This window comes from Thermobia domestica, chromosome 5, assembly GCF_964235325.1.
Source record: "Thermobia domestica chromosome 5, izTheDome1.hap1.1, whole genome shotgun sequence".
Lineage (NCBI taxonomy): Eukaryota > Metazoa > Arthropoda > Insecta > Zygentoma > Lepismatidae > Thermobia > Thermobia domestica.
In genome coordinates, this window is record NC_137458.1 from 88,639,897 (window position 1) to 88,652,903 (window position 13,007).

Below are 13,007 nucleotides of genomic sequence, written 5' to 3' on the forward strand. Positions count from 1 at the left end.
CGCTTATTAACTTTATACTTCGATTCAGTTTGTATTCCCATTTTAATTGAGAGTGATTTTTCACCCCCTTCCAAATTCAATATGAATATCAATGATCTAACACACTTTCTTAAACTTGCTGCAAGCTTACCTCTAATCAATCTCATTTTTCTGTTGTCCTTTGACAACTGTTACATGGAGGAGAAGCGAAGTGCAATTGCTTCATATGAACCATGGCCGTACTCAGGATTTTTTTTTTTTTTTTTTAATGGGAGAGGGGACTAATGCAGTTCTTTGGATATTTTTGAGGGAAGCATACCTGAACTTATGTACTAACTTACATACAGAATACAGAATACGAAATAAAGAGTGTTTCAACACAACATCGACAAAGTGTGGGAGGTGATTCCTGACACCAAGATAAGACAAAAAGTATAGACGAACTTGGGTGCACAAATGCTTCCTTTCGGAGTTTTAGGCTGCTGAAAACACGAAAAAAAAAATGAAGTTTAAAACTCATAGCTTCAAAACTATGGGATCTACCGTAGTCGGGTCAAGACTTCACTTAGCAACTAATATGTGCGCTATCCAAAAATACATGTTTCAGAATCCTAAGGTACTCGCCCAACAATAAAGGCAGTTTTTCTACAAGCATATAATTTGAAGTACTCACAAACTACTTCTATAGCAACTGTAGTGGAAGTATCGCAGGCTTCTGTAACATGGATATTTGGATAGGACACATACTAATTTCTAAGTGAAGTCTTGACCCGACTACGGCAGGTCCTATTGTTTTGGAGCTATGGACCTTTAAAGTTCATTTTTTCATGTTTTCGGCAGGCTATAACTCCGAAAGGAAGCATTTGTGCACCCAGGTTGTTCTATACTTTTTGCCTTATCTTGGGGTTAGGAATCACCTCCCAAACGTTGTCGGTTGTTTTGATGCACCCTTATATCGTTGTGATGTGATCACTTATTTCACCTTGGTGGCATTTTGAAAAGAAAAGGTGTAGATCATTCAGTAGGGACCCTATTGGGGTGGGTACCACCCTGATATTAACGATAGAAATATACGACGATTTTGAATAATATAAATAATAATCGTGTTTTCATAAAAAAAAAAAAAAAAAAACTGACGAAAAGTAAAATACAGGTAGCTTTAATAGTAAATTCAATTGGATTTGAGTTTAGTGTCCCTCTCAGCGTTTAGGCTATGTGGAGGCGTGATTCTACAGCTTAACACACTGTAGAATCCAAACCACGTGTGCTTCCACAGAAATTCGAACTCGGGTCTCACGTACGGAAAACGCGTACGCTAACCATCTACCCACCATATATATCACTAATCGTAACTTTATTTGATAGGAAATTTTCTGCTTTTTAAGATTGATTCAGTTCATTTTTTTAAGTTTGTCGTTTTGAGAGATTAGCCAAAAATCGAATAAAGGTGCCTCTTCGACCGCCACTTATCAAGATAGAGTTTAGCCCAAGTCGAATCATTGGGACTTTTAATATATTAATAAGGAAGATAACTACAACAATCCTATAAAAAAAATATTAAATGCCTACCTGAGCAAATAGGGAGACGAATCTACATTACAGTTTCGGTAATGTGTCATTGCCTTCATCAAGCAGATTGTCAAATAATGTGTCTGATCAAGGCATTGATATAATGCCGAAATTATAACACCGATTAGTAATAATGTTTGCTTTAGGTCGATTTTGTTATTTACTTAATTATGAATACCAATCACGACGATAACTGTTTTATAGTGAAGTATAATGTTGAGATATATATTACACTTTTTTTATTTCCTTGTTCACTGTGTTCTTACTTGTTTCCAATGCGTCTAACGTATGGAATTTATATAAGTCCTTTCGCATTCTATAACTGATTACGATATGTTCGTGAATATACCTCGACTTGTAATCATGAACTGGTCTTAACAGTATTACTTCCAGACTGATTACCTGTTGTAAGCAAGATACTAGCATTTTCTTGCATTGATTCTTATAATCTCCTATCAAGTTCGAGTACACGAGCAGATGTGTAAGACCAAGATACTTGGGATGACTTCGACTATGTGAATCTACTAGATTTTGAAAAATTAAAACTATTCGTAAATTTGCCACAATACCATGAGTGAAAAACATGAAAAAAAAGAAAGAAAAAAGAAAAAGATAAGAAAATGATTGCAATTTCTTCACTCTTCGAAATTGTCTCAAAGTAAACATTTTCAAGAACCAATGCGGGCAGTTGCTAGGGTTGCCAGATCGAACTTAACGCAAGCCCGGAGACCAGCGACATTTGAGTAATTGGGAACACAAACTTAAGACTAATGATTTTTATATGTTTATTATATTACCACCGTTACTTTTAATACTCGCAACTTCTATTTCTAGTTACTAATGCTACCATTAGTACAAAATAAACTTATATTGTACCGAACTAAATTAAAATGCAGTAGTTCATTGTAGATGCATACCTTAATATATTTTTAGAGCTGCTTACTGCGTCAAGAAAATTTCTGTTTTCCAGGACAGTTTTATGGAAATCTTGACATGTCATTTTCAGTTTCGTCTGTACAAAAATGTCGGGCATCACAAGTTCTGTTTACATTGTGTTTCTACCATCTGATCATAAAGCTTTCATTTCACTAAATACTCGTTCGAAATGTGCATTACTGACTGGTATAGCGAGAATATACTTACTATATATTTTGAACAGGTTTGGTGTATCAGTTTTCTCGAAAAAATGTACTTCATAATTTATAATTATTATTATCTTCTTATCAAATGTTGATATTACATTTCAAAACAGCAAATTCATTCTAAAGTTTATTTTCATTGAAACTAATGTTAAGTTTAAACTAATAAATAAAAACAGCGTTGGTGCCACGCGATTATACATGTCCAATAATGAAAAGAATTTAAATCTTGCCCTTTGTTACAATAGAGATACAGTCCTTATAAATATTTAACAAAAACTTTACTATAACATATAACGTGTAAATAACATACCTAATTAATAACAAATAATTTAATACTTAATCTCGTAATTTAGTTCGTTGGCCCATAGACCTCTAGAATGTATTTCGATTGTGAATGTACTTCACACTAGAAAATTAAAATCATCACCCAAATCTCGTATAGTACCGTACCATGACTAAAAAGCGCGAAATAAATTTCAACCTCAAAATGATCTAATTCACTCTTCTCAAAATATATTTTTATAATGTTCAAGAAAGATGACTGGCTAGAAGTAATTATTCTTATATTTCAACATTTATTTTATTTTGTAGTATTTTTTTATTTAATTCTGTAATGTTTTCATTGTAGCAATTCACAAGGAGAAAAATTGAGCCTTATCCTCAACAAGAATAAAAATGTATGGTCTTATTTTTATCATTGTTTTCACTTTTCCTATATTTTAGATTTTTTAAAAGTAAAATTTCTAATTTTTTACCGATTTTGTTCTACATACTGCATTATTTTTTTTTAAAAAAATAGAACTTTTGTCACAAAATGTCAACGAATTAGAATATAGCTTAAACTAATATAATTGATGTCAGAATTTTCATTTGTTTTCATCTATAATAAAAAAAATCTCTTATTCCTATCTTTCCTTCTAAATTATGTAAGTATAATTGAAATAGTTTTGAAAGCCAACGAATTGTTTAGACAAGAAATTATTTCAGTTTATTTAAACAGTTTTGTAAGCAGATTTAAAGGTTTTTATTTCAAACTGGAGCATTTCGACGAAGACCTTCATATAATATGCCAAAATGGTTGAGGTAACTTGAAGATAAAGGAATGGTGTTCCACGAAAGTCCTTAGTTTATTAAAATGCAGCATCTTCGAATAATTTGGTAAATGTTATAATTTGAAGAAATTTGCTTATGAGAATGAACATTGGTAGAGAAAGATTGTTCCTGTCTCAAAGCATATCTTTTAGTTTTAAAATTATATCATTCATTTCCATAGAATGTGTAAGTGACAATATAGAACTTTTCTAATGTTAATAAAATATATCAAGTAAATGAAACAGTATTTTTCTATGGGTTAATCCATACGAAGTGGTCCAGAGGTAATTGCTCGACCATCTCCGAAAATTATAAAACTGAGTGTGATGAACCTTGTGTATGAGAAGGTCAATAACACTATTCCACGTTGACATATGTACAGTCCGCAGCAAAAACCTGCAACATGAGCATGTAAGTTTATTGTGAAACTACGCCCAACAGCGCAGGGAATCAACATAACGTGTAAGTGGCACGAATCACACCACGAGAAACCTCAGCGTTCTCCCCTGCACACTTATTTTGGAGCAAAAGATTTCGTAATTTTACAATAAACTTACACATGCTCATGTTGCAGGTTTTTTGCTGTGGACTGTACAAGTGTTCCTGAATGACGGGCATTCAGTGTAGTGTCATTTTTTGCATTTGCAAGCGTTTACGAAAACTACAGTTGCTTAGGATTGAAGTATCACACGAACTCAAAACAAAAACAAATGTTTAGAGGAGAGACTGGGGTACACGGAGAGCATACAATCTTGCTTCTAAATAAATATGCAAGGTTGCAAACCAAGACATGAAATTACCAGAAAAGGTACAGAAAATTACACTTTAAAAGGGGCTGCATTTTAGAATGGCATAAACTGAGGGGTTCATACGTTTTGTGCTGAATACCATTGCATGTAAAGAGTCTGCAGAAATATCCACAGCTATGATACTATTGGTATCGTAGATTTATGGGGGTCCGAAAGTTGAAGTTTGTGATTTTGATGCCATGTTTAGGGCGTAATATCTCAGGAGGTCAAAGTGCTAAAAATTGCTGCTTAGGTCACAAAGTAGCTAATTCTGTATGTGAATAAACTATTGAAAAAAATCATGACTGATATTCTATGGAAGAGAAAAATGAGGACATGGTTAAAACGCGAAAACAGCACGCGCGTCACGATGGTCGTAGCCCGGAAAAATTTAAATATTTTGATATGTTTCATGCTAGATCTCAAAAACTACGCATGGTTCAGCAATTAGGCCCGCTTTTGGTTGTGTTCAATTGTGCAAAAGCTTACGAGTGGCGTTTGTTCCATCTTTTAGCTCCATAATCATTGCTACGTCTACAGAGTGGTTAATTTATCTTGACCATCCGCTATAACGGTCAAACGAAAAGAGGGAAAAGCGAAACTTTGCACGAAACAACTATAAGAAGTGAGACATCTTTGTATGTATTAGACAGAAAGACTCAACATACAGTGTTGCCAACCCAATATAAAATTATCTTTTTTTCAAATGGCACTACGTCAGATTATTACATATTTCAAATTAACGTGTCAAGTGTAAACTTAAAATACCACTTATATTATTCAGTGTTGCAAACTAAGGATGTTATAGTATCACAAACATCCAAAGTTCAGAAGCCTCTATCGCAAATGCAGCATAACGGAGACGCACAGCATAATGCACATAAAAAGTACTTTAGTGTTAAATACCATGGACATAATATGACTTGTTTCGAATTAATAGGAACGAAGTTACCAGGGCTTGAAAATTTTAATTTCTCTTGAAAGCATTTATTTTGAAAAATGCTGAGATAAGTATCATATCTAGTTACTTGTGTGGTTTGTAATGGATGTGTAAATTATTTTGCCGTTTACAGCACTTCGATATCTCAAACCATTCCGGAGATATGATAAACACTGCTGAAGTGTGCAACACTGCTTAAATCGTGCAATTGTAAGAACTTGTTGTAATTACAGTTACTAAAAGCTAATGCTGTAATGGTATAGAAGAGAAAGGAAACAACAATCATTTTAAATTTTTTTCTACAAATACGCCATTTTCAGCAGGATAGGATAGGATAGGTGTAACGCAACCTTGTGAACGCACTAACTTCCGTAACTGGAATTGGGCTTCAATGATACTTTGCTGATACATTAAGTGCCTTAATACCGCGGTCCAGTTCGACGGTGGGTGTCGTAGGTGCAAGGGGGAGTTAACCCCCTTACCATATAAGACGTGACAATGATCATGGAGCTAAAAAGATGGAACAAACGCCACTCGCAAGCTTTTGCACAACTGAACACAAGCAAGAGCGGGCCTAATTGCTGAAGCATGCGTAGTTTTTGAGATCTAGCATGAAACATATCAAAATATTTAAATTTTTCCGGGCTACGATCATCATGACGCGCGTGCTTTTTTCGCGTTTTTACCATGTCTTTACTTTTTTCTCCATGTAATATCAGTCATGATTTTTTTTTTTTTTTTTTTTTTGCAATAGTTTATTCACATACAGAATTACTTTGTTGCCTAAGCAGCAATTTTTTAGCAGTTTGCCCTACTGAGATATTACGCCCTAAACGTGGCATCAAAATCACAAACTTCAACTTTCGGACCCCCATAAATCTACGATACCAGTAGTATTATAGCTATGTATATTTCTGCAGACTCTTTACATGCAATGGTATTCAGCACAAAACGTATGAACCCCTCAGTTTATGCCATTCTGAAATACAGCCCCTTTAAAAGTGTAATTTTCTGTACCTTTTCTGGTAATTTCATGTATTGGTTTGCAACCCTGCATATTTATTTAGAAGCAAGATTGTATGCTCTTCGTGTACCTCACTCTCTTCTCTAAACATTCATTTTTGTTTGGAGTTCGTGTGATACTTCAATCCTAAGCAACTGTAGTTTTCGTAAACGCTTGCAAAAAAAAAGACATTCCACTGACAACAAAGATGGCCGCCATTCTGAAACAATTGTACATACGACAATGTGAATGATGTTATTGACCTTCTCATACACAAGGTTCATCACACTCAAAGTTTTATAATTTTCGGAGATGGTCGAGATACCATTTTCCCCATCTTTGGACCACTTCAGATGGATTGATCCCTATGTCAGAGTCTCTCACGAGTATATATGGAATTTTACTAAAATCAGAAAAGATTCGTATCTTTCTCTTTACAGTATGTGGAGATAACTGAAGTAAGGTATGGTATTCACTAGGTCAAGATATGGTATTCACTAGAAAGTTTGTGGTGTAAGCATAGTTTAAGTAATTTTGAGTACTATGAAGTGTTTTTCATTTTATAATGATAGCTTGTAAATAAATAAATAAATAGATAGATAGATAGATAGAAAGAAAGAAAAAAGAAGGAAGAAAAAGAAAGAAAGAAAAAAGAAAGAAAAAAGAAAAAGAAAAAAGAAAGAAAGAAAGAGAAAGAAAGAAAAAGAAAAAAAAAGAAAAAGAGAAAAGAAAAAGAAAGAAAAAAAGAAAGAAAAAAGAAAGAAACAAAGAAAGAAAGAAACAAAGAAACAAAGAAAGAAAGAAAGAAAGAAAAAGAGAAAGAAAGATATATAGATAGATAGATAAGGTTATCTTTTAAAATTTATTTATTAGGCAGCAAACAACATACACAGCCACAGGTACGCCCAGGCACTACGTACATGACACATGCAATGAAACCCATACAACAATGTCACAGAATATACCTGACAATAGGCAAATTATACTTCACACAAGCTGCACATCCAGTCGAAATTATAAACATACAAGAAATTTAGAAATGATTACATTCCGAGATAAAATATAACATATCATAAATAAAAACTCACATCAACAAAGATGAAGTGAGATCATGCAGAATCCGATCATGGAATCAAACATAAAAAGAAAACATGAAAGAATAAGAAAGAGAGATGGTTAAGAGTCAAAACTAACAACCTTTGCAAAGAAAAAATCTCTAAAATGGCACCACACTAAACCAAATAGGTTATATTAAAAATTCTTTAATAACTGAATAAGTTCTGAGCGAACTTCAACAAATTTAGTTTGGAAAATGTCTAAAATGGAATAAAAATTTATTTGAAGTATCAATGGTTTTATAAATAGATGATTTGAGAGCAAAGCGTTAGAGACAAAAGGAACAAAATGTTTAGTATTACAATAAGGAGTTCTTATGGAAACAAAAGCATCACCTCCATAAATAATATTATGAAACAAATTAAGATCGAAAAATATATCGCCTATCGGCTAAAGTCAAAAGATGTACTAGACAAACTCAAATCTTTGAACTTCCATCTTAACCAGGATAGGAAATTATTATGAATGGATTCAATAGTATTTACAAAATATTTGGCTTCATTATTCCAAACCACTGTACCTATCCAAATGAGAACGTACATTATACATGCAGAGAATTTTGCAAGTATTAATATCTGAAAAAAATACGGCGAATCTATTTTAACATTGCTAATTTTTTTTCTGGCGTTAGATGTGATTATCTATAAATGTTTTTGAAATAATAATTTGTTATCTAGTGTTTCTGTATTCCTAGATCTTTAACATAAGTTCCATATTCAATTTCCTGGTTACTTATTATATAAAACAAAAGATCACTTTTCCTGGAAAAAATTATACTTTGAGTTTTGGCAATATTCAAAGATGGGAAATTATTCTCTGACAAAGATGGGAAATTAGCTAATATATCAATGTTTTCTTGCAACATAACTTGATCTTTGAACAGTATTAATTTCATCAAAGATGTTAATGTCATCAGCATACATAAAATATTTACAGGTTAACTTACCAGATAAATCATTTACATAAAGTAAAAACAGCAAGTTACTCAAGTTAGAACTAATCTGAGGTAGGCCCTACTCCAGATATTATGTTATAAATAGAGAAAGTATAGCTATTATACTTAAATCTAAATTTCCTGTTACTTAAATATGAATCTAGCCATTTTATTATATGGTTAAATAATTTGTACTTGTACAGCTTACTTATTAATAGGCTTAAATGATGTGGAAGTTTATCAAATGCTTTTGCAAGATCAAGTAAGTAACATCTGTTTGACTATCAGTTCGAATAAGAAATAATAAAATAATAATAGTATTGGAGAAGTTCGTTGATAATAATAATAACAACAGTATTGTATAAGTTCCTTGATAATTATTCATTTTCAACGTCGTGTAACCAAGACGTGCCCATTAATTCTTAAAGCGGCGTATTTTCGGTAGACCGAAAAAAATTGTATTCATTGTGTCCTCTACTTTTCTTACTGTTGATGTGGTAAGTCCATTGATTATTTCATATTCGTAAGTCTATTTTGGTCATATATAGCTAACGTCGTCCATATTGGTTCTCGAAACGATCTAACTTAAGGAGATCAAAAATAATTCTGAGGTTGGAAGAATTGCGTCCATTTCTTTTTAAACTCATGATGAATTCTTGAAGTCCAGGCAGTCCACGCAGTGGTAGCCTAAGAAGATTGTCTCTAAGGGGGTTTGGGGTCCCTGGTTCGATCCCAGCTCGCGCCGTGTGGACTTTGTGGTGGAGAAACACCGTGCTCGTGGGTTTTCTCGGGGTTCTCCCGTTTCCTCCCACTTTCTTCATTCCACCATTTCACTCATTTCTCATCACCGTCTCCTTTAGCCTAACCGGCATAACCGTGGGACGTTAAACTTAAAGATTTCATTTTTTCTCTCTAGGGGATCAACATTCATCACACGGAGATAAAAGTAGTGCTGCGAAATTATTTGTAACTTACATTGCGTACGATAAAAAAAGATATCTTGGGATGAATTTCGTGAACTCCAGAGGAAAATAATCCCTTGAAATCATCAATGGATTTACGTAGCTGAATCAGTGTTAGATATTTTGATAAAACATGTTAATAATGAATATATATTAGTACCGATTAAAACTACTCGCTGAGCAAAACAATACGTTTATTGTAAAAACTAATAACGTGTTACAGTTTCGTCAACTATCCACTTGGCTTCATCAGACATTATAAATAGACAGGTAATGATAGATTATATATAAATAAGAGACAGCGTTATATATATATATATATATATATATATATATATATATATATATATATATATATATACTTTTCATTCATTCATTCATTCATTTATTTGCCTGTTTCATTAGCTTACAAAGTATGAGAAATTCTCATGTAAGCAGTATAGTTGTCAGAAAGAAAAAAAAAAAACATACAATATTGTCAAGTACCAGAGGTATACATCATGCATCTTTCTAAAATATAAAACCACATAAATAGGATACACTAAGTATAAAAACATGACAATTTACATCTAATTAGGTAACTGTTTGTACCACACCAGGCATGTACTCACGGGTAAGTATCTGTTACCAACTCTTCAGTTAATGAGTCATTTAAATATTCTTTAATTGTATAATAGCACTTTTCAGTGAGTAGATTATATAAAGTCTTACCAAGAATGGAAACATTGGTCATATTTTTCAAGTACAGAGGAAGTTTATTATACAATCTGACACAATTCATGTACACGGTTTTGCTTATATTAGCATATTTTTGATGCATCACAAATATGTCACTACCTTGTCTTGTATTATGGCTATGAACATTTTTGTTAAAGATAAAAAGATGTTTGTTTTTCACAGTAAAAAGAATAGATTTATAGATGTATAAGCTGGGGAGTGTTAAAATTTTTGCTTCTCTGAAAACCTTTTTACATGTCAATTTTGTGGGTAACCCAAAAATTATTCTAATCTCTTTCTTTTGCAATCGGAAAGTGCTTAAACTATTTTCAGCAGATCCCCAGTGTATTATGCCGAAGTTAATTAATGAATTAAACTTGGCATATATATATATATATATATATATATATATATATATATATATATATATATATATATATATATATATAACATCTGTCATTACCTGTGTATTTATAGTGTCTGATGAAGCCAGGTGGATAGTTGGCGAAACTGTTACACGTTATTAGTTTTTACAATAAGCGTATTGTTTTGCTCAGTGAGTAGTTTTAATCGGATTTAAGCCTACTAAAGCAAAGCTTGAACAATAGAAAATATATTAGTAAACTGGCTTAGTCTTATGTTACACGAATTTAGTAGTACCTAGAGAAATAATACCAATGGAAAGTCAATGTAATTATGAACTAGAAACTAACCTGCTATCATTTACGACTTTATCTAATGCTTCTAATATAGCATCTGCGGTAATTTCAGGAAAATTTAGCATTTCACCTGTGCCATCTTTCTTAGCACGGACTATGTTCCACGCCTGGTCTGCAAACATTGGAATACCTATGATTGGAACCCGGTGGTACACTGCTTCCTGACTGCTTTGTAATCCTCCGTGTGTTATAAATGCTTTTATGTTGGGATGGCCTGCGAGAATGAATACAAATTACATAAATATATATCAACATAACTAGTAAACTGCTATTACTATACATTGTTAGCTTTTTTTTCTGTTTCGATTAGGAAATGAATAACATTTATACATTTATTTCTTTTCCCTGTTTAAGTGTGCCATTTGAATATCAAAATGTACGTGAATATTTGACAAACGTCAGAAAACAGCTTCGCCGGAAATATACAGAACTGGTCAGTTGTTAATTTTGCGTGTGTAAAGCAAGGAATTGCAAGAGAGAAAACAGAGTAGTAAGAATAACTCTGCGCGTTGTGTTTTGGACAAATGGATGCTATTGGTTTGAAAAGTGTTTTCTAAGTGTCAGATAATTGGCCGATATTCTACAGCATTTTCTCATGACGCTCCATCTTTTGTTTTCGATTTATCATTTATTAGTCTATTACTTTTGAATAAATTTCGCTCAATCTTGTTGCTTTGATTTTAATAGGTTAATATAATATTATATACATTTTTATTTATGTAAAAATAATGAAAAAGGAAAATAACACTTAATTATTAAAGAAGTGTTAGCAGAACATTTTATTTTATAAAGGAAGAATTTTCTTAGCTGCTGCTGTTTGGATCGGCGCTTGGGATCTTGTAACTGGTAGATCACTTGTGTGAGAGTTGCTGAGTAACACCGCACTGCAATGATTTCATTTAGCTAGGACAGTGGAGAATTATGTTGCTTGATACCCACTTCAGCCTTCTCTTCAAGGACTGTGAATATCCTCAGTATTTTCTATTTCACCTCTCCTAGATTACGAATTGTTACGTGGTCTACCTTCACAATGACCACTTTTATTTATGTTACTTATTTTCATCTTATTTATATTTTTTTATTCACATGATTGCCATGTTGTTAGTAAAAGTTTCTACTTGCATTCTTGTTTGCACCAACACTGTGAAGTTTATGTTGTCTTTTGCGAATGGTGTTTTACGTATACTTCCGTAATTTATTTCGAATATGAATTTCTCTCTTAAAGAGTTGTGTCAAATTTACAGTACTGTTTGTTTTTTAAGCCTTTGTTACAAATTCAGTGAAAAATTTAGGTTGGAAGTGATGTACTACTCTTTTCTTTCTTTCTTTTAAAAAACATCTTTGTATAGCTCAAAATTTGTATCTGTTCCGATTTACATACAGGATTTTTATAAAATAATTGGGGAATTCTAAAAACTTGTCATTTGTCTTGTGTGTAATGAATTTTTCTTTTTGCAAGCTGTGAAGAAACTCATGAAATTTGTTCTCTGGAAAGACGAGATAGTTGCCTCGACTTGACTTTTGTAAAATTTACCTGTCAATTTTTTAAAATTCATTTTACTATTTTAATTATCACAACTGTCATTTTTATTAATTATATAAGAAGATGAATTTAGAGGCAATTACTACTTAATTTCAACCAATCAAAATCAAAAGTGCTCGCAGTAACTCATTACGAAGTACTAAGCAATAAAAGCAATACCTTTCATGTGCTTCAAAAACAGGCGTATGCTGGAAATTATCCAAACCAGAGCGCGCCGAGTGAAACAGGTGTTCGGTTATCCTTTAATCGGTTTTTTTAACAATGACCATAATTAGAACAGCAATAGAGGCACATTTTTTCACGTGCTTCAAAATAGGGATATGCTGGAAATTAAAGACCTAGAGTGAAGGGATAGACGGAAATTTTGGATTAGGAACACTACGTATGAATTAAGCACAATAGAATTAAGCCCATAATATAAGGCTTTACTGCATACGTATTCACTTACATAAAATAAAAGATATTTGAGAAAAGTTCTATCTTATATGTGTGTTTCTTCGTTA

General features: G+C 32.6%; 1 protein-coding gene across 1 annotated transcript in view; it reads right to left on the bottom strand.

Annotated features, from left to right (window-relative positions):
- LOC145685992 (UDP-glycosyltransferase UGT5-like) overlaps positions 1-13,007 on the bottom strand; it is a 72,172-nt gene that overhangs the window by 9,339 nt on the left and 49,826 nt on the right. The window contains exon 4 of the mRNA XM_081758803.1: positions 10,956-11,175. Coding sequence (XP_081614929.1) covers positions 10,956-11,175 — 220 coding nt within the window. The remainder of the gene's footprint in view (positions 1-10,955; positions 11,176-13,007) is intronic.